This window comes from Orycteropus afer, unplaced genomic scaffold (assembly GCF_000298275.1).
Source record: "Orycteropus afer afer isolate SDZICR_OR568_19922 unplaced genomic scaffold, OryAfe1.0 scaffold00238, whole genome shotgun sequence".
Classification (NCBI taxonomy): domain Eukaryota; kingdom Metazoa; phylum Chordata; class Mammalia; order Tubulidentata; family Orycteropodidae; genus Orycteropus; species Orycteropus afer.
In genome coordinates, this window is record NW_006921825.1 from 4,564,372 (window position 1) to 4,590,509 (window position 26,138).

General features: G+C 38.6%; 1 protein-coding gene across 1 annotated transcript in view; it reads left to right on the top strand.

Moving 5' to 3' along the window:
* The first annotated feature begins 6,247 nt into the window (after window positions 1-6,247).
* Window positions 6,248-26,138, top strand: part of STK32A (serine/threonine kinase 32A) — a 218,728-nt gene continuing 198,837 nt past the window's right edge. The window contains exons 1-2 of the mRNA XM_007949130.2: window positions 6,248-6,298; window positions 7,344-7,495. Of these exons, the coding sequence (XP_007947321.2) occupies window positions 7,377-7,495 (119 nt within the window). The 5' untranslated portion in view covers window positions 6,248-6,298; window positions 7,344-7,376. The remainder of the gene's footprint in view (window positions 6,299-7,343; window positions 7,496-26,138) is intronic.

A 26,138-nucleotide genomic window follows, 5' to 3' on the forward strand; every position in this document is an offset into this window, starting at 1 on the left:
AAAGAAAAGAAAATATCGTGGCTTGTGTCAGGCACACCTTAGTCTTCAAGGAGACATCTTTGCTCCTCAGCACTTGAAAGAGGTCCCTTCCAGCCAACTTGCCCAGTGCTACACATCATCTAATGTCCTGACTGCTGCTTCCATTGACATCAATTTTAGAACCAAGCAATATGAAGTCTTTGACAACTTCAATCTTTTCTCCATTTATTTTGATGCTGCTTATAAGTCCAGTTGTGAGGATTTTTGTTTGCTTTATATTGAGATGTAATCCATACTGCAGACTGTATCCTTCAATCTTCATCAGTAAGTGCCTCAAATCATCTTCACTTTCAGCAAGCAAAGTTGTGTCATCAACATATCGCATGTTGTTAATGATTCTTCCTCAAATCTTGATGCCATGTTCTTCTTCATATAACCCAGCTTCTCACATTATTTGCTTGGCATACAGATTGAATAAGTATGGGGAAAGGATACAACCTTGGTACACTCTCTTCTTGATTTTAAACCATGCAGTGCCCCCTTGGTCTGTTCAAACAACAGCCTCCTGGTCAATGTGCAGGTTCCTCATGAGCACAATCAAGTGTTCAGGAATTCCCATTCTTCTCAATGTCATCCACAATCTGTTATGATAGTAGGTGTTTGTTATTTTTGATGATATGAAAGGAAATGCTAAATATGGGTAAAGGCTGCACAGTCTGATCAAAATAAATGAACATACTAAGTATTACACAAGAAAAAGCTATAGTTTTGGTAAATGCTACAACACATACAATTATTCAACAACAGTAATTAACAAACATAAAATGTGTCATTGCATAAGTAGATACATGTATAGGAAAGTATATGTGAGTACATGTACATGCATATACAAGTATAGCTGTAGGCTTATGTGCATACATGTTTGTGGGTACTGTATATATATCTATATATATAATAAAACACATAGGGTCACAGTTAATGAGGACTTCACAGACATATCCAAACAACTTTTGGAATTGCTTTACTGGGTTAGAAGCCTTAGGACCGTAGTCTTGTTGGACCACTTAGTTGACATAACATAGCTCATCATAAAGATCATGTTCTATACCCTAGTTGGGAAGTAGCATCTGGCGTCTTAAAAGCTTGCCAGTGGCCACGTAAGATATAACTATTGGCCTCCACTCACCTACAACAAAAGAGAATGAAGGAAACCAAAGATTCATAGAAGAAACTAGTCCATGGGACTAATAGCCGCATGAACTACAACCTCTTCTAACCTGAGATCAGAAGGACTAGATGGTGCCCAGCTACCCTTCTGACCAGGGATACAATAGAAAGTCCTGATCTAATGGGAGAAAACTATAGAACAAAATTCAAATTCCTGAAAATAAAGGCCAGACCTACTGGACCTATGGGGATTAGAGGAGCCCCTGAGACTATCACCCCTAGAAACTCTTTGAACTTAGAACTGAAGCTGTTCCTGAAGGTCACCTTTCAGCTAAGTAATAGGTTGGCTCATAAAATAAACAGTATCACCCATAAGTAATGTTCTCCCTTAATCAACTATATGAGATCAAATGGTCAACATTCAACCAACAAAGATGAGAAGGCAAGGAAGGGAGAAGATCTAGATCAATGGAAACAAAACAAACAAAATGGAAATAATGAGAATGTTGATACATTGTGGGAATTTTAACCAACAGTATGGAACAATTTGTATAAAAATGGTTAAATGCAAACCTAATCTGCTGCACAAGCTTTCACCTAAAAACAATAAAATTTTCATTAAAAAAAATCACTCTGTCACTTTTCTAGGTCCTGACATTTGGGAAGTCACTTTAATTTAAGAAGTCACATTAATTTGTTCTACTAGTAGAAATTTACCAGAAACTTGCCATTTAGTCCTTTATCATTTCCCTTAAAGTTTCAAGTGGTTTGTAAAGAGACATGATTCATGAAGTGGATTAGTATGACTATGGGATTTGGTGATTTCTAGATTCCTGTTTATGTATTATCACAGCACTCTAGGCTACACTTAAAGTAGATAAATCACAGTGAGTCATTGAATTCACTAATGATAAAATCTTGTTCTTGCAAAGAAATCCTGGTCAGGTTTTTCTTTTCTTTTTTTTAACTTACATAGTGTGAAATATATAAGTGAGATTCATGAGTGTAATGAAATCATTGCTTTGATTATTTCAGTATAAAATTCAAACATTAACATGAGTAAGTGAAATACTTTCCAGGTTGATGATTGGTCAAAGAACTCACACCTTACTTGCAATTATGGAATGATTTCCTCTTTTAAAATCCCTTTAGGTAGCAGTTGATTTAGAAAGTAACACTGGCATCAGGTTACTTAAAAAATAATATAGGTCCTACAATAAATACTAGGAAATGAAGAACTGACAAAGGCTTCGTAGGACTGTTTCTCAGATTAGTTTGACCACAATCCACTGTCAAATAAATATATTTTCCATTATGACTAAAGCTTATGTATATACATATACAAAACTGAAACAAAAATTTCAGAGGTAGTATGATTATTACTACATTTGAGGCATCCTGATCATTTATATTCTATTCCATTTAAATTTTTAATGTAGCTCATGATGACTAAACTTTTTTTTAAACCCTTAATGGCTCTTGACTCACAGCTTCAAACACACTGCTTTAGAGGACCCAACCATGTTTACCTTTGTGCTGAGAGAGATGTTTGAACTAACCATGTATAAATCACTATGATAGGCTCTGTGGAAAGTTTAAAGATTTATGCCTTCAATTACCTCAAGCAAGGAGTTTCCTGCAGTGCCAGGGAAACCAGGAAGAGCAAAATTACATAGTTTCTGCCCTCAGATAGCTTGTGATCTAGTGTGTGAAATAAACTCAGATCTCATGGAGAGTTGGAAGATAGATCATTCATTTAAATAACTTATAATAAGTAAATGAACAGCTTTTTTTTTTGGAGCTTGTTGAGTAAAAGTTAAGTTGTTTTCTTATCTAGGAGCATAAGTTCTGTTTTTATAGATGAAAAAATGGAGAATCAGAGAGTTTAAGTCATTTACGTGAAGTTGTATCATTATTGTGATGTTATAATTCAGAAACGCAATAGACAAATGAAACACAATGTCGTGTTTCCGAGGCAATATCACTACAGAAGTAGATTACTCAACCTTCCTTCTGAGGAGTGGCTGGTGGGTTTGAACCGCCAGCCTTCTGGTTAGCAATCAAATGCCTGAGGCACTACGCTACAAGAGCTCCCATAATTCATAAAAGGAAATGCTAATTAAATCAAGTTATAAAACTGTTTCAGTCCTCAGACTTCTGGAAAAGATCTTAACCGAACCCCTCACCCACTTCTCTCTTTTTTAGGAAGAACTAATTTAATTACTCATGAAAAAAATGATACAGAATAGGTCTTTTAAAGAGATGGATGGTAGCTTCCAGTGTTCAGCAGTCTTTTGAGTACACTCTTAAAACCCCATATTTGGAATTTTACTCATCTAAATCCTTATTTTAAAAATTGGGAAACAAAGATGAACATTGTCTCAAAAGTCATCAGGGCAAGAAATCAAAGATTGCCATCCTTCAGGGAAAATTTGCCATTCATTGTTCTCACACTAAGCATTGCACAAGTCTTGACCTAAGAGAACAAGCTACCTATAAACTAAATATCTACCACTTTTAACTTCTGAGAGCTGTTGTTTTAAAATGACAAATGTGGAAGATTATCATAACTTAAAAATACTATTTATTAGACATCTGTGCACATCAGGTCCCTGAGTGTCTCAAATAGTTTGTGCTTGACTATTAATCTAAAGTTTGGCAGTTCAAACTTTATGCCAGCCTCCACTTCTGTAAAATATAGCCAAGAAAACCCTATGGAGCAGTTTTACTGTAACACGTAGGGTCACTTTCATTCAGAATTGACTCAACAGAAATGGGTTTTTGTTTCTAAATACACACATACACACACACACACATACATATATCCCCTCATATGCTAGATATTCATTGTCTAAGATTAGCTCTTCCTATATAAAGTTATGGGTATAATGCTCGCTACTTGGGAAAATTCAGATCACTTCCATACAGAGGTTCCCAGTGAGAAAACAGGTAAGGGAGACGTTTTAAAAGCAGAGCCTCAGACAAGGGTGCTAATTAACTATAATGAAAGAATAGTCTCTCTTGCAGACAGTTCTGAATGTATACCTCACACCATATATGAAAATTAACTCAAAATAGATCAAAGACCTAAATGAAAGAGCTACAACTCCTAGAAGAAAACATGGAGTATTTCTTTTTAGACCTCATTTTTAACATGGATCCTTAGCCAGGACAACACTGAACCACTAACCACAAAATACAAAATAAATAATTTGGACTTTATTAAAATTAAAAATTTTTGTTCAATGGAGGACTTTAACAACAGAGTGAAGAGACTTCCTATAGACTTGGAGAAAATTTGAGGAAACAATTGACTGGATAAGGGTTTAACATCCAGGATATATAAGAACTCCTACAACTTAACAAAAAGACAAATAACCCCTCAAGAAATGGCAAATGGATTTGAGTAGACATTCTATCAAAGATATACAAATGCCCAACAGGCACATGAAAAATTGCTTGACATTATTGGTCATTAGGAAATGCAAACCTAAAACACAGTGAGATACCACTTCACTCCCACTGTGATGACTAAGTTAAAAAAAAAAAAAAAAGGAATACAATAAATGTTGGAGAGAATGTGGAAGAATTAGAACGCTTACCTATTGCTTGTAGGAATGCAAAATGGTGTAGCTGCTATGGAAAACAATGTGGTAATTCCTCAAAAAGCTAAAACATAGAATTACTATATAAGCCAGCAATTCCACTCTGAGATATATACCTCAGAAATATGAAAGCTGGGATGCAATCACATTCATGTAGACCATTGTTTATTACACTATTTAAAATAGCCAATGAGTACAAACAACCTAAATGTCCACCAACAGGTAAATGGATTAAAAAATGTGCTATGTATGTACAATGGAATGTTATACTACAAAGAGCAATGGAGGGCTCATTTATGCTACAATATGGATGAACCTTGAAAACATTATGCTGAGTAAAATAAGGCAATCACAAAAGGACAAATATTGTATGATCTAACTTATATGAAATATCTAGAATAGGCATATGTATACAAACAAAAGTGTATTAGTGGTTACCAGAGTTAGGAGAGAGGAGGAAAAGGGGGAGTTATTGCTTGAGAAACATTGACTTTATATTTATGGCAATGAAAAATTTGGGTACAATTATTGGTGATGGTTGCACAGCATGATTAAATGTAATTGATACCACTAAACTGTACATGTGGAAAACACTGAAAGGGCAAAGGTTGCATTATATTTACTTTTACAACAATTTAAAAAATGAAAATTAAAAAAAATAGATCCTCAGTGGAGTCATATTCACACAAGACCAGATCTCTATGTTATTGTCTGTGGTAAGAGATGCTTCACCTGACTTACTATGTCAAATTCTGTTATATGCTTTGTAGAGTTCCATGCCCTCTCTTACCATTCAGTAGGAGTTTTAATTTTCCATTTATTTCTGCAATGGTTTAATTCATAAGGACTATGGAACTATATGTTCCATAAAGGCAGAGATTCTATTTTTACTGTATCTTCAGCACCAAGCAATATGATTAGTACCTAATGTTGTTGTAGTGTTATTGTTATGTGCCGTCAAGTTGGACCCGACTCATAGCAACTCCTCCTTGGGTTTCTCAGGCAGTATCACTATGGAAGTAGGTTGCACCATCTTCCTTCCTTCCAAGGAGTGGCTGGTGGGTTTGAACTGCCAGCCTTCTGGTTAGCAGTCAAGTGCCTTAGCCACTTTGCTACCAGAGCCCTCTAGTACCTAATAGTGTTCAATAAATTTTTATTGCATTAATGAATTGGCATTTTAAGGTAGTCTCAAACTCGATGTTGTGGAGTCAATTTTGACTCATAGCAACCCCTCCTTGGGTTTCTGAGGCAATATCACTGCGGAAGTAGATTGCTCATTCTTCCTTCCGAGGAGTGGCTGGTGGGTTTCAACCGCCCGCCCTCTGGTTAGCAGTCATATGCTCAGGCACTTCACCCCTAGAGCTCCCCAAGGTAATCTAGAATGTAGAATGCTGTTTTAAACAAAGTACTTCAGTTTAGCCCAATCTTTATTGTTTATTTGTTACTAAGCCAAAATTGACAATCACTTACAATGTTCTTTTTGTTTTACAGTCAACTTTGACCACTTTGAAATTTTGCGAGCCATTGGGAAAGGCAGTTTTGGGAAGGTGAGAACCAAAATGTTTAGCAACTAGCTGTGTTGTATAGGTCAGGGAAGAGAGGGTCCAAAAATGTTCAGTCTATCGAGTTACTAGAACCACAAAGATATAATTCAGAGAAGATTTTTTTTTTTATATATAATCGATTATTATAAAATTTTCACCACAATTTGGGTGAAGTTTGTGACAGGCCTTTGATACTGTGCTCAAAATTCTCTCACTAAAGTCAAATCTATTCATTCTCAGTAGAGTTTAAGACTTGTCCCTCTACTCTAAAGGAGAATAATGTTTCAGAGTAAATTTTCAAATTGTATCAGATTTATCTCTAGTAACAGTTACCTTGTCAGTGCTTAAGAGCTATTCTTTTTATGTGGGAGAGAAGCCACTTGATTTCTCTATTTCCTGTCCCTAGTTATACCATTTCATCTTTAGAAACCTACCATGAAAAAAAAATGCATATCCAGTCTGATTTTTTGTAAGAACCTTCTACGTTTAGACTTTCATTATTAATTTCTCAATGGGGAAATGGTCTAAGGGGGAATAATAATTCATATTCCATGTTGAACTTGTATTTTAAAATAATCTGTTGTCTACTTTATTAGATATCAAATGGGCCTACATAATTTCAAAAACATATACATATTTAATGTTTCTAGTGCTGAAAGTCCTTTTTTGTTTTATCACCTATGGTTAAAACAGAAATTCTTTGCACAATTTTTGGTCAGCTTGATAGTTTAGTCATGCCCATTTCAGGCACTGAAACCACGACTATCAATATCATTTTTGGTTGGAAGATTCCTTAAGTAGAGATATTTTCTCCAAAATGCTGTTTATAGAAAAAGGAAAAAAAAAAACTTGAGAAAGTAAGAATTTAGGAGTTGACTTGGTACAGGGAAACGAAATGAAATTTTTGCTCTTAAATCAGAGTTGAGTGGTACTTTAGCATCGTAGACTTCACAAGTGTTAAAGACATACAAGTCATGCTAAAGAACAAGACTTGTGCCATCTCCTGTCATCTCCCCATTCACATTCTCATACTGGTTTTTACCATTAGGTCTGCATTGTACAGAAGAATGACACCAAGAAAATGTATGCAATGAAGTACATGAACAAACAAAAGTGTGTGGAGCGCAACGAAGTGAGGAACGTTTTCAAGGAACTCCAGATCATGCAGGGTCTGGAGCATCCTTTCCTGGTTAATTTGTGGTAAGTGGTTTTACTGGACATTTGAATGGAGACACTCCCACCTTCCCCTTCACTCACAAATACTATTATTACTAGATTCCTAGGTGGTTCCTTTGCAAAATCTTCATTCAATATTCCTTGGGGGCTTTTGTTCTTCTCAGTTACTTTGGCTTTATAATGAAGCAATATTTGTTTTATTGTCACCTATGAGTATTACTTGGTTCAATTGTTACCCTTTTGCCCTGAGGCCATTATTTTTGTTAAAGCATTGTAATTAAATGGACTCATAAGAATTGAGTTTGGATCATTTGCTTATCATTCATTAGATAATTTTCCCCTTAACTGTGGGGGCAGAGTTTTTGAGCACAATATATGACCTTTCTGGCTGACATGAGGTTGATCTCTAGAATTTACATGTAGTACTTTCCTGTTCCTTTTAAAATAATTGACAACAAAAGCAGTTTCTTTGCAGCACATTTCTTAGCAGTCACATATATTTCTGGGAGTTGAAAAAGGGGTTCAAAACAAAACAAAACCTTGTGCTGTCAAGTTGATTCCAACTAATAGTAACTGTATAGGGCAGAATAGAACTGTCTCATCCAGCTTCCAAGGTTGTAATTCTTATGGCCACCACTAGCCTGTTAGTTGGTTGTACTGTAGCAATGTGCAAGTTGCTACAATATTGGAAGCTCTACTACCAGTATCTAAAATACCAGTAGGATCACCACAGTGGACAAGTTTCAGTGGGGCTTCCAGACTGAGACAGACTAGGAAGAAAGGCCTGATGATCTCCTTTGGAAAATTAGCCAGTGAAAACCTTATGGATTACAATAGAACGTTGTCAGACTTGTTTACTTTGGATGTGTCCTCAGAAAGTATCAATTGTATTTGGTGAAGTAGAGGGCCAGTGAGGGGAGGGAGACCTTCGGTGAGATAGACTGGCACAAATGACACTGCAGTAGATTTGAACATGCTGGCATTTGTGAAGTTGACACAGGCCCAGGGCAGTGTTTTGTTCTTTTGTACATAAGATTGCCATGAGTCAGAGCTCCACAAGAGCTATCTTCCTCTCTAAATTTTATGGAAGCACACTGACGTGTCTTTCTCCCCCTGAGCAGCTGGTGGTTTCCACCTGATAACTTATTGGTTAACAGCCAAGTGCTTAACTGTACTACCAAGGCTCCTTATAAAAAGGTTGGATACTACCTTTCTCACCTTGTAGATGTGAGCAGAACTAGAGTTAACTTATGTTAACAGCTAGACAATAAGTAACTGTGATCCTCTCTGAAAGCCATTACCATAATGCAAGGCTTAGAAAATGGCCAAGAAACTTGCAGTATCTTTTACCTCCTGTTCTTTTGTGTATGTATGTGTATTTAATGTATCTACTCCATTTTGCTCTACATTTTAATGCATCCATTATGTAGAGAGCTAGTTCTTAAAACAAATTCAGTATGACTGTTATTTAAATATGCATACCTAGTGGTTCGTACTAGCAAAGACAAAAAAAAAAAAAAAACACTTTTATTCAGAGAATGTTAATAGAAAAATAATAGAGATTTCACTGTGTGTTTAGGGACATCCCTCTGGAGGAATCACTGTATAAAACTTGTCTCCATCTGTCTTTAATTAACACAGTTCACTTAATATGTAATTTGCTCAAAGCCTCTATGCCACAGTTGAAAAGAAGATGGTTCTGTGCAACTTGGAAAATATGTCTATTATAGTTTATGCACTATTCCGACATGGAAGAGTCTAAATTTGGCTCAGGCTCAGTGGATTTAATCAGTAGTTGAGAGAGGCCTATTCAAAATGCTGTCACGTAAAGAGTTAAAATGGATGTATCTCACTCTTCTCCATCCTTAGCAATCATCAAATTGCCTTTTCTTCTCTCTCCCCACTTTTGGAGTGACAAGGTGCTGTCACTTCACAGCCTTCCTTTGTTCAAAGTCACATTATCCTTCTTTAAAAGCTCAACCAACTAATTCTCTCCTTTTAAAACCAGGAACCCTTCAAAAGGACAGGCTTTGCATTTTTGCCCTTTCATGCTTGTCTCCCATTGCTAAGTGGATGAAGTTGATTTTATTCTGTTCCTATTTGGGGAAGGAAAAAATCAGAGGTGTGACGAGGCTTGAAGCAGGCCAAAATTCAGAGTCTTTGCTGTTTGCTAAATTGGGAAGGTTGGGCAATCCTACTTCCGTAGTGATACTGCCTTGGAAACCCAAGGAGGGGTCGCTATGAGTCGGGGCCAACTCGATGGCAAATAACAATAACAACAAGACAACATTCTGTTGCCCATGCACACTGACCTGGGGCTAACAAGATAAATAGCCTATTCTTCATTTCTCACACCTGAATATTGAAGACATTAACATTGATGGAAGAGAGGGAAGAGACACCTCCAAATGATTTCAGCATCATATTCTGTACTAGAAACTGAGAAGGAGCATTGCCAGAATAATAAATGCTTTCTGCTTTAGCTACTATAGCATATTGAATTTGAGTGAACATTTCCTTAACTATTAAGCATCTTGCAATGATTCTGGCAGTGCTTGTAATTTTCACTGTATCACTGAGACACAAGATAGGGTTCATGTGTCTAACTTAGTGTTACTTTTGTAAGTGGAATGAGATACCATGCTATGCCCAGTGCCCTGCACATCAAACTCCAAACTCACTGACATTGAGTCAATTTTGACTCATAGTGACCCCCATAGGTTTTCCAAGGCTATAAATCTTTAAGGAAACAGACTGCCTTGTTTTTCTCCTGTGAAGCAACTGGTGGTTTGAACCACTGACCTTTTGGTTAACAGCCCAATGCTTTAACCAAAGCACCACCAGAGCTCTTTATCCTGCACATAATGTCTTAGAAAAGTTTTAGTTCTTTCCCTTTCTTGTTTCATTAAGATGCAGCATTCTGAACATGCTTATCACTGATGAGCCTATGCTAATATTCAAAAGACACATTTGAAGGGTGCTTGACCCCAAGGCATCATGAGGAAGGTATGTATGTCTGTGACACAGAAAGACAGAGACAGAGAAAGTGATGAGGGGCAGAGAGGTATCTTCATCTAATTCTCTGTAAGAGCATGTGTTATTTGTTTTGCTTTTGTTTTTCCATCCTCATTCTGCAAATTAAAAAAAAAAAAAAAGATTCTAAATATATTCAACAAACTCAACACAACGCACTGCATTCAAGTTGGATCTGATTCATGGCAACCCCTTCCTTGAGTCTCCAAGGTAGTATCACTGTGGAAGTAGATTGCCCAACCTTCCTTTCAAGAGTGGCTAGTGGGTTTGAACCATCAGCCTTCTGGTTAGCAATCAAAATTTACGTTCATGATTTTTTTGTCCTGGGTTTAACTATTAGGTTATTACTTTCATGATTTTTTTTTTTGTCCTGAGTTTAACTATTAGATATTTTTATTTATCTTGACATCCCTGAAGCCTCAGGACCTGGTTTTCTCAACAAGTACTGTGTAATTAATAACAGCCATAAAATTAAAAAAAAAAAAAAAAAATGGTTGCAGTAGTATATAGAAAGAGAACTGCGAGAAATTCAAGTCAGATTCAGAAGAGGACACATGGAATAAGGGGTATCATTGCTGATGTCAGATGATCTTGGCTGAGAGCAAAGAGTACCAAAAAGATGCTTTCTTGTGTTTTATTGTCTATACAAAGGCATTTGACTGTGTGGATCATAACAAATTATAGATAATATTGTGAAGAATGAGAATTGCAATTTGAGCTCATGAGGACCCTGCACACAGACCGAGAGGCTGTTGTTGAAACAGAACAAGGAGGTACTGCATGGTTTTAAAACAGAAAGAGTGGGCATCAGGTTTGGATCCTTTCACAACACTTATTCAATCTGTATGCTGAGCAAATAATCCAAAAAGGTGGACTATATGAAGAAGAACATGACAACAAGATTAGAGGAAGGCTCATTAACAACCTGAGATACACAAACGACACAACTTTGCTTGCTGAAAGTGAGGATGACTTGGAGCACTTACTGATGATGATAAAAGACTACAGTCTGCATGTGGATTACACCTCAATATAAAGAAAACAAAAATCCTCACAACTGGACCAATAAGCAGCATCACAATAAATGAAGAAAAGATTGATGTTGTCAGGGATTTCATTTTACTTGGATCTACAATCAACACCCATGGAAGTAGCAGCCATGAGATCAGATGTCATATTGCATTGGGCAAATCTGCTGAAAAAGACTTCTTTAAAGTGTTAAGAAGCAAACAGACAAACAAACAAACAAACAAACAAAAAAAACCCTGAAAACTGTTTTAGTTCTCAAGTACTGCTATGACAGAAATACCACAAATGGATGGCTTTAATCAACAGGAATGTATTCTTTTACAGTTTAGGAGTTTAAAAATCTGAATTCAGAGTGCTGGTTTTAGGGCTGGGTGAAGTCCTCTGGACCTTGGACTTCAGCTCTGCCTCTTGTTCCAGGCCTACTAGAGCTGGAGGCAACTGCTAACTCATGCAGCTTCTGGCCACCAAGGCTGATGAACCCAAGGTCAGCAGATAAGAGTGCAATCCTAAAATCAGTAGACAACACAGCAGGCCATCGGTTCAAGTCCAGAACTGGCGATGAAGATTCAGCCAAATACAGGATCCAAGCCTGCCAAAAAGCTAGAGACTCTTCTCAAAGCTTCTCCACATGTACTGGAAGCAGGCCACACCCCAAAGGCAACTAATTAGCTGCTCACAGCAACTTCCACTTGGACTTGATTTCATCACATCCAAGCTCATCATGGGGAATAACTATATCCAGCTGCCAAAACCCAAACCCAAACTAACCGCCACTGAGTCAATTCAGACTCATAGTGAACCCCACTGGGTTTCCGAGGCAGTACATCTTTACAGTAGTAGATTTGCCCCATCTTCCTTCAGTGGAGCAGCTGGTAGGTTTGAACCGCCACCCTTCTGGGTAGCAGTCAAATGCCTTGGGCACTGCCCCACTAGATACCCACGCAGCTCAAAATCACAACCTGGCCCAGTTGACACAGAATGTTAACCACCACAAAGACTAAGGAGGCTCTGGTGGCATAGTGAAAGAGGCATTTGGGTAACCAGAAGGTCAGCAGTTAGGCATGGTATTTTCTGTTGCTTCATATGCATGTGAAAGCTGGACAAGGAATAAGGAAGGCTAAGGATACCATCATGAAAACCCAAGGAGGGGTCACTATGATCGGGCTGACTCAACAGCATGTAACAAAAAGGAATTGATGCCTTTGAATTGTGGTAGTGGTGAAGAAAAAACTCCCTGCCATAGGGTCAATTCTGACTCATAGTGACAAGGAGCTATGGGGTCATAGTGCCTAAGATATTTGACTGCTAATCAGAAGGTTGGCAGTTCAAACCCACCAGGCATTCTGTGGAAGGAAGACTGGGCGATCTACTTCCATAAAGGTTTATTGCCTCAGAAATCCAAAGGGGGTCACTATGAGTCAGAATCAACTCAATGGCAGTGAGTTTGATTTTTGGTTTTAATGGTGAAGAATACTGCTAACCTGAAGGTTGGTGGTTCAAAGCCACTAGCTGCTGAGGAAGGAAGTTAGCGCAATCTACTTCTGTAAAGATTTAACAGCTTGAAAAACCAATGGGCATCTCTATGAATCAGAATCAAAGCGATGACAGTGAGTGTTTTTTTGGTTTGGCCAGAAGAGCAAAGAAATCTGTCCAGGAGAAAGGCAGCCGGATTGCTCTTTAGAAGCAAGCATAGCAAGATTCACCTATTTTGGTCTTGTTGTTAGAAGGGACCAGTCCCTGGAGGAGGATATCATGCTTGGTATAAAGTAGAAGGTCAGAGTAAAAGGAGAAGACCCTCAATGAGAAGAATTGACATAGTGGCTGCAACAATGGGCTCAAGCATAGCAAGTATTCTGAGGCTGGTGCAGGACTGGGCAGTGTTTCATTCTGTTGTGCATGAGGTATCTATGAGTTGGAGCCAACTAGGCACCTAAAAACAACAACATACATTCTTTGAACTCCTATCCCCTTTATGTATTCTACTGATATGCTATGTGGACCTCTTAATATTGTTTCAGTTATATTCTCATCCATCCTAGCCTCTGATAATGTGATTGTTCAAAAATCCTGGCTATTAGGATAAGGGAAAAACACAAATTGTTTCTTTTTTAAGCATGCTTTACACTAATGTCAGGGAAGCTGTGTGTGTATGTATATATGTATATATATACATATTGACATACATATATAATCACCTCAAGTTGCAACATTGAAAGATTCTGTGGGTGAAATATTGAATGATGCAGGAAACATCAAAAGAAGGTGGAAGGAATACACAGAGTCACTATACCGAAAAAATTGGTTGATGTTCATCCACTTCCGGAGGTAGCATATGATCAAGAACCAAAGGTACTGAGGGGAGAAGTTGAAGCTGCACTGAAAGAATTGGTGAAAAACAAGACTCCAGGAATTGAAAGAATACCCATTGAGATGTCTCAACAAATGGATGCCATGCTAGAGGCACCCCCAGTCTACGCCAAGAAATTTGGAAGACAGCTACCTGGCCAATTGACTGGAAGAGATCCATATTTGTACATCTTCTAAAGAAAGGTGATCCCATAGAATGTGGAAATTATTGAACAATATTATTAATAATCACACACAAGTAAAATCTTGAAGATAATCCAGAAATGGTTGCAACAGTGTATTGACAGAAAACTTGCAGAAATGCAAGCAGGATTCAGAAGAGAATGTGGAACAAGGGATATCATTGCTGATGTGAGATTGATCTTGGCTGAAAGCAAAGAACATCAGAAAGATGTTTACTTGTGTTTTATTGACTATGCAAAAGCATTTGATTGTGTGAATTATAACAAATTATGGATAACATTGAGTAGAATGGAAATTTCAGAACTCTTAATTATACTCATGAGGAACCTGTACATAGATTAGGAAACTGTTGTTCAAACAGAACAAGGGGGTACTACTGCAAGGTTTAAAATTATGAAGAGAGTGAGTACGGGTTGTATCTTTTCACCATACCTCTTCAATCTGTATGCTAAGCAAATAATCTGAGAAGCTGGACTATATGAAGAACATGGCATCAAGATTGGAGAAGACTCAGTAACAACCTGCAATATGCAGATGATACAACTTTGCTTGCTGAAGTGAGGATGACTTCAAGCACTTACTGATGAAGACTAAAGACTGCAGTCTGCAATCTGGATTACGTCTCATCAGATGATGTATTGCACTGGGCAAATCTGCTGCAAAAAAACCTCTTTAAAGCACTGAAGAGCAAAGATATCTCTTTGAAGACTAAGGAACACCTAACCCAAGCCATGGTATTTTCAAAAGCCTCATATGCATGGAAGAGCTGGACAATTAATAAGGAACACCAAAGAAGAGTTGATGCTTTTGAGTTGTGGTGTTGGCGAAGGATACTGAAAGCACTATGGACTGCCAAAAGAACTAACAAATCTGTCCTGGAAGAAGTACAGCTGGAATGCTCCTTGGAGGCAAGAATGGCCAGACTTCATCTGGCCTATTTTGGTCATATTGTCAGAAGGGACCATGCCCTGGAGAAGGATATCATGCTTGATAAAGTGGAGTGTCAATGAAAAAGGGGAAGGACTTCAATGAGATGCATTGACACAGTGGCTGCAACAATGGGCTCAGGTATAGCAAGGATCATGAGGGTGGCACAGGACCAGGCACTGCTTCGTTCTGCTGTGCATAGGGTTGCTATGAGTTGCTGCTGACTTGACAGCACCTAACAACAAGAACAACATATATAACCAAATATATATAAACCACAAAAAACAAATATTTGACTATTTTTCTGCTTGCTGCAGTCAGTTTGAAAAAATAAGAAAAGTATATCAAAAAATGAAAATTCTTCAGGAATTCCACCATCTTGAAACAACTACTCCTTACATGTTGGTTGGTAGTTTCAAGGAAAATGTCTGCATTGGATTTTCAGTTTTTGATTATGCATTGGCCTCATTCACTTTTCCATGTATATGTTTATTGAGCATCAGAAAGAATACTAAGGTTTGCAGATGAAATACAGGACTCATAATTATATTTGTATTTAAGATAACCAATATTTTTAATGTATGTCCCAAATATTTCTTAGGATATATTGTACTTAAAACTATTTATTATTTATTCATATTTCAAATTAAACTGGCAACTAGTTGTCTTGTATTTTTATTTGCTAAATCTGACAACCCTAGTTATAACAGAGACCCATAGGGAAAGGGGTGGGATAACAGTGGTGAGCAGGAGCAGCCAGAGCCCTGACCTGCTTTACCATCAGGTGTGAGAGACTAATAAGCTATTGGTACATGAATACATAAACTGTGTTAAGTGCTTGAAAGGACTAAGCGCTAAAAGGTTTGTGTGTGTGTCTGTGTATTTCTGGAAGGGTCCCAGAGGGTGAAGTTAACTACACTGAGGCAGCAATGTTGAGGATGGAAGAGCATTTTGAATTAAAAATTCAACCTGACCAGCCTACAGGGACCTGACCCCACTCAGGAACAAAGCCTTCAGATGTAGGCCACATTATAAAGTGAAGACTGCCAGACAGGGCCGGCATCCAGCAAAAGTAAATACAATCTTCTGTGAGTCCCTCCCTGAGGGTTGTTAACAAAGCCCTGGCAACCCACAGCCTGAAAACAATTTGGCCCCAGCCATTACCAGCACAGCCAGTTCCCCAGGTGGCTTTTGTTAATTGAGATTAAGTCTGCAGCTGCAGACAACTCAGACTTCTCTCTCTTTACCAGTGCCCCTTGTCCCTATGAACAGAAAGGCTCCACCTGAGGCTTCAGAAAATTAGGAGACAATTGTCTGATTTAAGTAAGAAGGACCAGCACCTATACTGACTGAGAATGTGAAAAGGAGTCTGGTCATACAGTTGAATACAACCTAATCAATGGGTCTTTATGGAAATAACCCCCGTCATCTGTGTCTCTGAGTAGCAGTGTTTCTTAAGGAATCAGAATGAGCTTCAGGGCCACAGCATCAATAATAATAGCTGCCTTATTAGCAGAGTTCTATTATTTTGGTTTTACTCTGGTGCCATAGTGCATAAGGCATTTCACTGCTAACCAGAAGGCTGGCAGTTCAAACCCCCAGCCACTCCTCAAAAGGAAGATGGGGCAATCTACTTCCATAGTGCTGCTGCCTCGGAAATCCAAGGAGGGGTCGCTATGAGTCGGGTCCGACTCGATGGCACATAACATCAACAACAACTGCCTCTGATACCCAAGAACGGGTTGCTATGAGTCGGATCTGACTCGATGGCCGTGAGTTTTTTGGTTTTTTCGTTTTTTAAATCATGTTTATTTATCCACACAAACTTGGTTGATAGGGATTATTCTTCCCATTTTACTGCAGAACAAACTTAAGCACTTTCTGCAGAGACACATACTTGCAGAACCAGGACTCAAACCAGGAATCCTGTCCTCAAAGCCCTTGTTCTTTTGACTATATTATACCATCCACTACCCACCAGCCTCTCCTCGGAAGGAAGATGGGGCAATCTACTTCCGTAGTGAAACCCAAGAGGGGTCGCTATGAGTCGGGCCCGACTCAACGGCACATAACAACAACAACAAAAACTGACATCTTATGAGGCTTCCTAACGTAATATATATATATTGCACTGGGCAAATCTGCTGCAAAAAAAATCTCTTTAAAGCACTGAAGAGCAAAGATCTCTCTTTGAAGACTAAGGAGCACCTAACCCAAGCCATGGTATTTTCAACAGCCTCATATGCATGGGAGAGCTGGACAATTAATAAGGAACACCAAAGAAGAGTTGATGCTTTTGTTCCGACATAATATATTAAGGGAAACAAAATTTATTTTGATTATTGTCTTTTGCAGGAGCTCTGGTAGCATAGTGGCTAAAGCACTTGTCTGCTAACCAGAAGGCTGGCGGTTCAAAGCCACCAGCCACTCCTCGGAAGGAAGGTTGGGCACTCCTACTTCCGTAGTGATACTGCCTCGGAAACCCAAGGAGGGGTCGCTATGAGTCGGGGCCGACTTGACGGCACATAACAACAGCAACATTGTCTTTTGCATCTCACAAGAATACAAACATCACAAGGGCTGGGATGTTGGTCTGTTGTCCACTGCCTCCTTTCCCAACACTTACGAAAGTGCCTGGCACATAGTAAATTCTCAATATCTTTTGAATAAATGAATTAATGAAGGAAGTGGAGTTAGTGGTAGGAGCAAGCCTGTGCTGTCTGGTCAATTGTTCCTTTCCCCATTATACCACTGCCACCTCTTGCACACTCATGAATCATATAATCATGCCCACTCTAGCTTTTGAGCAGGCTATGGAGTCAGATGGATCTAAGTTTGAATCCCTGCTCCACCTCTTGGTGTCTGTGTGAGTCAAGCAAATTACATTATATGTTTTACTTAGTTTTCTTATTTGTAAATTGGTGATAATAATACCTACGTCATAAAGCACTGCTTTGAATGATAAGTAAAAAAAAAAAAGAAAAGAAAAGAAAACCTCACACATAGGAACTTAATAAGCAGTAGCGTCAAACAAATAGCTGAGTGAGAATTCTCCCAGAAATGGAATGTTGCCTCTACCCACATGACCACAGAGTTACACTGGATAAATACACTGAGCTCAACCTGGCAAGAGTCTTAGAAAGTCTTTTTGTTTTCAATTTAAATTCTAATTTAAAATATACATACATATATTTATTTTTATGGGAGCTCTGGTAGCAGAGTGGCTAAGGCACTTGACTGCTAACCAGAAGGCTGGCGGTTCAAACCCACCAGCCACTCCTCGGAAGGAAGGTTGGGCAATCCTACTTCTGTAGTGATACTGCCTCGGAAACCCAAGGAGGGGTCGCTATGAGTCGGGGCCGACTCAACGGCACATAACAACAACAACGTTTTTATAGGCGCTCTGGTGGCGCAGTGCCTAAGACATTTGACAGCTAACTAGAAGGCTGGCAGTTCAAACCCACCAGCCACTCCTTGGAAGGAAGATTGGGCTATTTACTTCTGTAGAGATGCTGCTTCTGAAACCCAAGGAGGGGTCTCTATGAGCAGGATCCGACTTGAAGGCAGTGAGTTTGGTTTTGGTAATGTTTTTATATAAATGTTTTATACAATAAATAAAAGTAATAATGATCCAAATTTCATCACCCAGAAATAATCATTGTGTTATTTTCCTAATGCTGCTGTAACAAATTGCCACCAATTTAGCAACTTAAAACAAATTAATCATCTCACATTTCTGGAGGTCAGAAGGCCATGATGGATCTCATGGGGCTAAAATCAAGATATCAGCAAGATTTTGTTCCTTCTGGAGGTGCTAGAGGAGAACTCATTTATTTCCTTACCTTTTTTACTTTCTTGAGGCCGTCTGCATTCCTTGGCTCTTGGCACCTTTCTTTTCTTTAAAGCCAGCAGTATAGTTTCTTTGAGTCTTTCTCTGATACCAAACCTCTACCTCCCTCTTCAATTAAAGAATTAAAGATTCTTGTGATTACATTAGACCCACCTGGATAATTTGAGTTATTCTGCCCCATCTCAAAAGCCTTAGTTTAATCACACCTGCAAAAACTTTTTGGAATGCAAACAACATATTGACAGGTTCTGGCAAATAGGATATAGACATCTTTGGAGAGCATTGCTCTTCCTACAACAACCACTATTAGCCTTTCAGTGTTGTTTCTTTCTATTTTTTTTTTCTTTGCTTTTCAGCATACTTGACTTTTTGCTATCTATGCCCTTCATAAGCTTGCTTATTTCAAGCAACATTTTATTTAATGGTTTCTCAAATTATTAAACATTTATTTAACATTTTATTGTAGCTGTGTAAAATTCTTATGTTTCTTAGATATAAACACCCTTTGTTTCTTCCCAGTACATGTTAAAACTTACTGTTAGGATCATTAGTGTTTGTGACTCTGAGATGGCAAATGGAGATTCAGTGAGGTTCCAGTTTCTTCAGTCATACAAATTGGAAGTAGCAGTCACATGAAAGATCATCTTAGCAAGTACACCTTCCCTAAAATACACAAACACATGTACATGTACACACACACACATACCAAAAAAAAAAAAAAAAAGGTGCCATCTAATCAAGCTCATGGCAACTCCATGTGTTGCATAGGGTTTTCCTGGCTGTGGCTTTCTGGAAGCAGATCACGAGACCTTTCGTCTAAAGTAGTTGGGTTTGGACCACTGAACTCTCGTTTAGTAGCTGAACACTTCACCATTTCCACCACCCAGTGACTCCTACAAGCCTACTGTAAAATCCTTAAAAAGAAGTAGCTCCAGTCTTCAATGACAATATGATCTAGCCTATAAGGAAAGAATTAGATGCATTGTATCAGCTTTTGCCACACAACAAACTGCCTGCAAGCTTACTGACATGTCTCAATTAAAACTTGTTTCTTATAAATCTTTTTTTTTCCCCCTGTTCTGGGACCATTTGGCTGAGGCTGGATAAGATAGATATATAAGTCAACTATCCTAGATCACCCAGCCTAGTCTTACTCTTCATGTGTTCATTCATCCTCCATGAAGGTAGCCCAGGCTTGTTCACATGGGCATGGAAAGGTTCACAGAAGCAAGAGGGGACAAACTACATGAGCACGTACTTTACCAGCCTCTATCCATGTGACATTTTAAAATGTCCCATTGGTTAAATTAAGTCATGAAGTCAGGCAAAAATTCAAGGGGTAGAGAAATAGACTCTATGTCTTGATGAGAGGCGTGACAAAATCACATCACAAAAAGCATACAGAGGAATTATTGTGGCTAGTTTTGCAAGTAGTCTGCTCCAAAGTATGAAATAATTTTTTAAAAATGACAAAATGATAATTTGTCAAATATATATACTGTAAGAATTCAGAGCTGCAGGAGGTTATTAAGTGCTTGTAGCTCTGAGGAAGGTTACAAGGAGCCTTATTAAGATTGGATAGGTAGAGAGGGGAGGGCAGTTCCTAAAAAAGAACATGATAAAGAAGTATTATAACGTGTCTAGCACATAGTAATTATTTCACACATATCTGTTGACTGACTTATTGATCAAGCCATGGAAAGGAAAATAAGCCTTTATAATTCAGAGATTCATTTACTCATTTACTCTTCCATATTAGAAAAGGTTTTTTGTTGCAAAATGCAAAAACAGCAAGTAGAAAAATTAAGGTGAAAATAAATTCATTGGATGGATATGGAGTAGTTTACAGACTCAAAAGCAAAACTGAGGAAGTAGGACTCTGGAAGGTTAAGGACAAAAGCATTTCTGGGAATCTAGGTAACAGGAACTAATAAATGGGCTCTTAAGGCTGTCTCAGCTGGAATGAATCAGGTCCAATCAATTTTCTAATCTTGTGTCACCCACTCAAGAATCAGAGTCGTGGGAGAGAATCCAATTGGCCTTGCTCTGAACATATGCCAGCCCTCTGACTGGAAGAAAGAGTAAAATAAGTAATGACTCCTGGATTGTTGACCTGAAGACCTTGATGATGAAGTCATTGAGAGAGATGAGATCTGAGGAGCAGATTAATTGTGAAAATTAAGAAATCTCTTCTAAGTATGTTGATTTTGAGTTGCATTTTGGTCATCCAAATAGAGCTGTTGAGTTGCTGGTGAATCACGAACTTAAAAGAGAAGTCCAAGGTCCAAGGAGAAGCCCAGCAGAGCTCAATCCTGGGAATAATTGGCTTATTGATGCTATTTAAGGATTTGAAGGGAGCACCTTTGAAGAGAGATTCGATTTATAGAAGAAAGGGATAGAGGAGTAAAGACCTAGGACACTCCAATAGTTCTGATAGAGTAGGAAGACTCAAGAAACTATACAAGAAACAACCAGCAAGCTCACCAGCAAGCGAGGGGTAAATCAGAAATGTGGTTCCTGGAATCTAGCAGGAAAATGTTTAAAAAAGGAAGGAGTGCAAATTATTTCAAATGCTGCCTAACACACTTGACTGATAACCAAAAGGCTAGCGGTTCAAACCCACCAGCCACTCCTCAGAAGGAAAACTGGGCAAATCTACTTTCGTAGAGATACTGCCTCAGAAACCCAAGGAGGGGTCATTATGAACTGACTTGATGGCAGTATGTTTGGTTTTTGGTTCTAAGAGGTCAAGAAGAAGAAGATAAATAACTGACCACTGAGTGAGGAGGTAGTTCATTGTGACCATAATGAGTCAACCCCAAGTGGTGGGGAAAAGGACCAAAGCGAGTGGGTTAATTCATGGAAAATGAACATCTTTAAATATTGTCTTCCAATCCTTAAATAATATATATCTTTCTTAGTTTCAGTTTTTAAGCATAGTTTTTAGTGTAGAAGTCTAGCAATTTGTCTTTCAATTTACTCCTAGGTATTTCATATTTTTTATATAATTAATTTGGTATTATTTATCAAGGAGTAACAGGGTGGCACAAATAGCTAAGCACTCAACTACTAGCCAAAAGGACAGTGGTTTGAACCCACTTAAAGGCATCTTGGAAGACAGGCTGGCAATATGCAGTTGAAAGGTCACAACCTTGAAAACCCTGTGGAGAAGTTCGGCTCTGCACACATGGGGTTGGGGTTGCCATGAGTAAGAATCAACTCAGTGGCAACTAACAACAACTTTATTTTTCAAAATCTTATTTTTTGTTTTTTTGTTGCTTCTATCCCAAAATACAGTTGTTTTTTAAGTGACTTAGTATTCAGGGATTTGGCTAAATCTTCCTATTAATTCTACTAGTTGGCTTGTAGATTCTTTTGGATTTTCTATATTTACACATGTCATTAGGAGCTCTGGTAGCATAGTGGCTAAGGCACTTGACTGCTAATCAGAAGGCTGGCGGTTCAAACCCACCAGCCACTCCTCGGAAGGAAGGTTGGGCAATCCTACTTCCGTAGTGATGCTGCCTCGGAAACCCAAGGAGGGGTCGCTATGAGTCGGGGCTGACTCGACGGCACATAACAACAACAAACAACAACAACACATGTCATTTGCTAATAATGGCAGATATAATTCTTCCTTTTCAGTCCTCTTGCATTTTATTTCCATGGCTATTGCACTTACTAGAACCTCAGTACAATGTTGGATAAAAATGGTGATAGTGACCATCCTTGTCTCTTTTTCGTGATTTCAGGGAAAAAGTTTTCAATATTTCATATGATTTTTGATGTGGGCTATTTTTAGGTATCCTTTATTCACAATAAGTAAGTTTCCCTTTAATCTAGTTTGCCAGTAGTTTTTATCATGAATGGGTATTAAACTTTATTAGATGCCTTTTCTCATTTATTGAGATTTTTTTATTTTTTATTTTTTTATTTATTGTGATTTGGGTGAAGATTTACAGAGCAAATTCACTTTCCATACAGCAGTTCACATATACTTTGTCTCATGTCATTGACCACAGTTTACCACAATGCAACAGCTCCCCTCCCACTTCCTCCCAATAGTTACCTCTTCCCAGTGTCCATCCCTCCATACATTCTTGCCCCCTGAGCTGTCTCCCTGTGCATAAGCAGCCCATCTTTCTCCCATGATTGTTCTCTCCAAGGAGTGTATCTACTTGAGGCAAATGTTCAACTCATATGCCTGTATTTTGTTTGGCTGGAAACCACAGGTGTGGGCTCAATTCCAGACCTGAAGGGCAGCTAAGGGCCATAGTCTCAGTGGTTCCACCAGGCTCTATCAGACCAGCAAACCTGGTCCCCACTTTTTTTTTTTTTTTCCTCCAAATGATTTTGAGTTTTGTTCCACATTGTTCTCCCTCTCTATCAAGGGTCTCCTACATAGATCTCCTTCCAAGTGGATGACAGTGGTAGCCGGGCACCATCTAGTTCTTCTGGTCTCATACTTGCATATGCTGCAGATCAGATGGTGTACCAGTTGCTAGGACTAATTGTTTCCATGAATTTTGGTTTTCTTCATTCTTCTTTGCTCTGGATGACGAGAGACCCATCATTGCATCTAGATGGCAGCTTGCTAGCTTTTAAGGTCCCAGTAGCTACTTGCCAAAGTAGGAGGTAGAAAAATGTTTTGTATAGTATGTTATGCCAATTGAGCTTGATGTCCCCTGTGACTGTGGTCCCAAGCCGGCAGATTCAACTACTCGGTCCCTCTGGGTAGCTGGCTGTGACCAAGCAGTGACCACAACCTTGCCCCTTGCCAGCGCTACTATACACTTGGGAATTCTGATCATTCACATAAACTTATAGGACCAGAGATTTTTTTTTTTTTTTATGTGGTGAAGTTAATTGGTTGATCAATAAACTTTGATGTCCTAGAATAAACCCTATTTGGTTATGCTCTATTATCATTTTATATATATCACTATTTATATATAGGAGCCGTGGTGGTGCAATGGTTAACCACTTAGCTGCTAACTCAAAGATTGTGTTTCAACTCACTCAGTGACTCTACAGAAGAAAGACCTAGCAATATGCTCCCATAAAGATTGGTGTTGTTGTTGTCATGTGCTGTCGAGTTGGATCCGACCCATAGCAACCCCTCCTTGGGTTTCTGAGGCAGTATCACTACGGAAGTACATTGCCCCATCTTCCTTCCGAGGAGTGGCTGGTGGGTTTGAACCACCAGCCTTCAGGGTAGCAGTCAAATGCCTTAGGCACTATGCCACCAGAGCTCCCCCCATAAAGATTACAGGCCAGAAAATGATATGGGGAAGTTCTACTTAGTCACATGAGGTCACTATGAGTTAGAAAACATTTGACAGCACCTATGCCAGTATCTGTCTATCTGTCTATCATCTATCTATCTATCTATGTTTAAAGATGTGTATAAACAAGTTTGAATGCAGAATATGAACCAATTGAGAGGAAGGAAATGCTAATATAGGTAGATGGGAATAAATTGCCAGAGTGAGGTCCTGAGCTAGTGAATGGGATGTGATTCTGGGCACAGGTGAAAGGGCTGACCTTAGGCAAAAGTGAAGACATTCTTGACTCTACTAGGAGAGAAGAGAGAGTCTGTAAGTATATATATTTATGAGCTGGTAGATGTGTTGGTAGGCAGATGAACTAGTTCTCAGGCCATTCCCTTTACTTTTCATTGATTGAGAAGGAGGAATAGGCATGGTATAGGATATTCAATGAGAGAGGCTTCCAGGTGAATGAATATGAAATTCATAGGGAATTAGAATAGGATTTTCTACGTATCTGTTTGACACTTGTAGTTATATATGTAAAATGAATCCAATCAGCTAAGTTTGTATTTTTCTCCTTAACTGTACTTACTAGATGCTGCTCTTTGCTCTTGTTGCTGTTTTAAAGTATATTGAGGTGTCCTAGAATGGAAACATACACTCTAAAAATAAAAGAGATTTATTGAAAGTCTAGAGATGAACTGGACCAGGAAAACATCCCAATTCATAGAGTGAAGATGTCTGCTACACCAGACAATAAAGCAGCAAGCATTTTTATCCAGTTGAAGCAGGAACTAAAGCTACAAAATCATGATTGGTTGGAAGTTGAAGGCAGGTTAGCTGGAAGTTAAAGGCAGGTTAGTTGGAAGTTAAAGGCAGGTTAGCTGGAAGTTTAAGGCAGGTTAGCTGGGAGCAGGGTCTTAGTGGGGACTGTTGGATAACATATATTACATGATTGGATAAGGGTACACAATTGCAAGTGTACACAATTTTCAAAGTACAGTATGGTCACAGAACAATGACAGTACATATTTTTCTGGGAACCTGTTATTTAAACTGCTTTCTTAAGCATGTATTTTCCTGGTAAGATTTATCAATAATGCTGTGTGTCAAGACCCTTCGGGCATAGGCTGTCACATCCTGTATCTATTGGAGTATAGAGGAAAGGGCCTCCTGGAAATAGGCTGTGACATCCTGCATCTAGCCAACCATGTTGTTGTTGTTGTTGTTATGTGCCGTCGAGTCGGCCCCGACTCACAGCGACCCCTCCTCGGGTTTCCGAGGCAGTATCACTACGGAAGTAGGATTGCCCAACCTTCCTTCCGAGGAGTGGCTGGTGGGTTTGAACCACCAGCCGTCTGGTTAGCAGGCAAGTGTCTTAGCCACTATGCTACCAGAGCTCCCAACCATAGAAAAATATATTTCCTTTAGGGTATATTGTTGGGTCAGCACAAAGGTTATAGAGAAACTGCTGTTGGAAAAAGCAACTTTAAAATTCAACATTGATTCTAGACTTAGGTCAAGATTTTAAGATAGAATTAAGGCTCCACTTTTAGGCTACTCTATTAACACACATCAAGTGCCTCAGATTTTAACTCTCATAGAGGAGTTTTACCAGGATTTGAGTTTAATTGAGTAAGTTATCCTCATTATAGCAAAGTTTAGTGAACTGAAAAGTATAGTTTCAGGCAGTAGAGTGAAGAACTAGATTCTTTGGAGAAACTTAGGAACCTGCACATGTGTGAAGTCATTCTAAGACAGTTAAATATTTTGAGGATTTACTATTTACCACATGCTGTGCTAAAGTATTATATGCATAATCTCATATATATTCAAAATTATTCTGTAAATAAGAACTATTTTTTACCTGTTACAAAGATGAGTAGCTGATGTTGAGTGTCTCAATTTCTTGCCAAAGCCACAAAACCAGCTGGCAAATTTTGAATTATAACTCCTACCCACTAAATTCTCTAAGATCATCACTGTTAATTTATATTTTACTTTAACA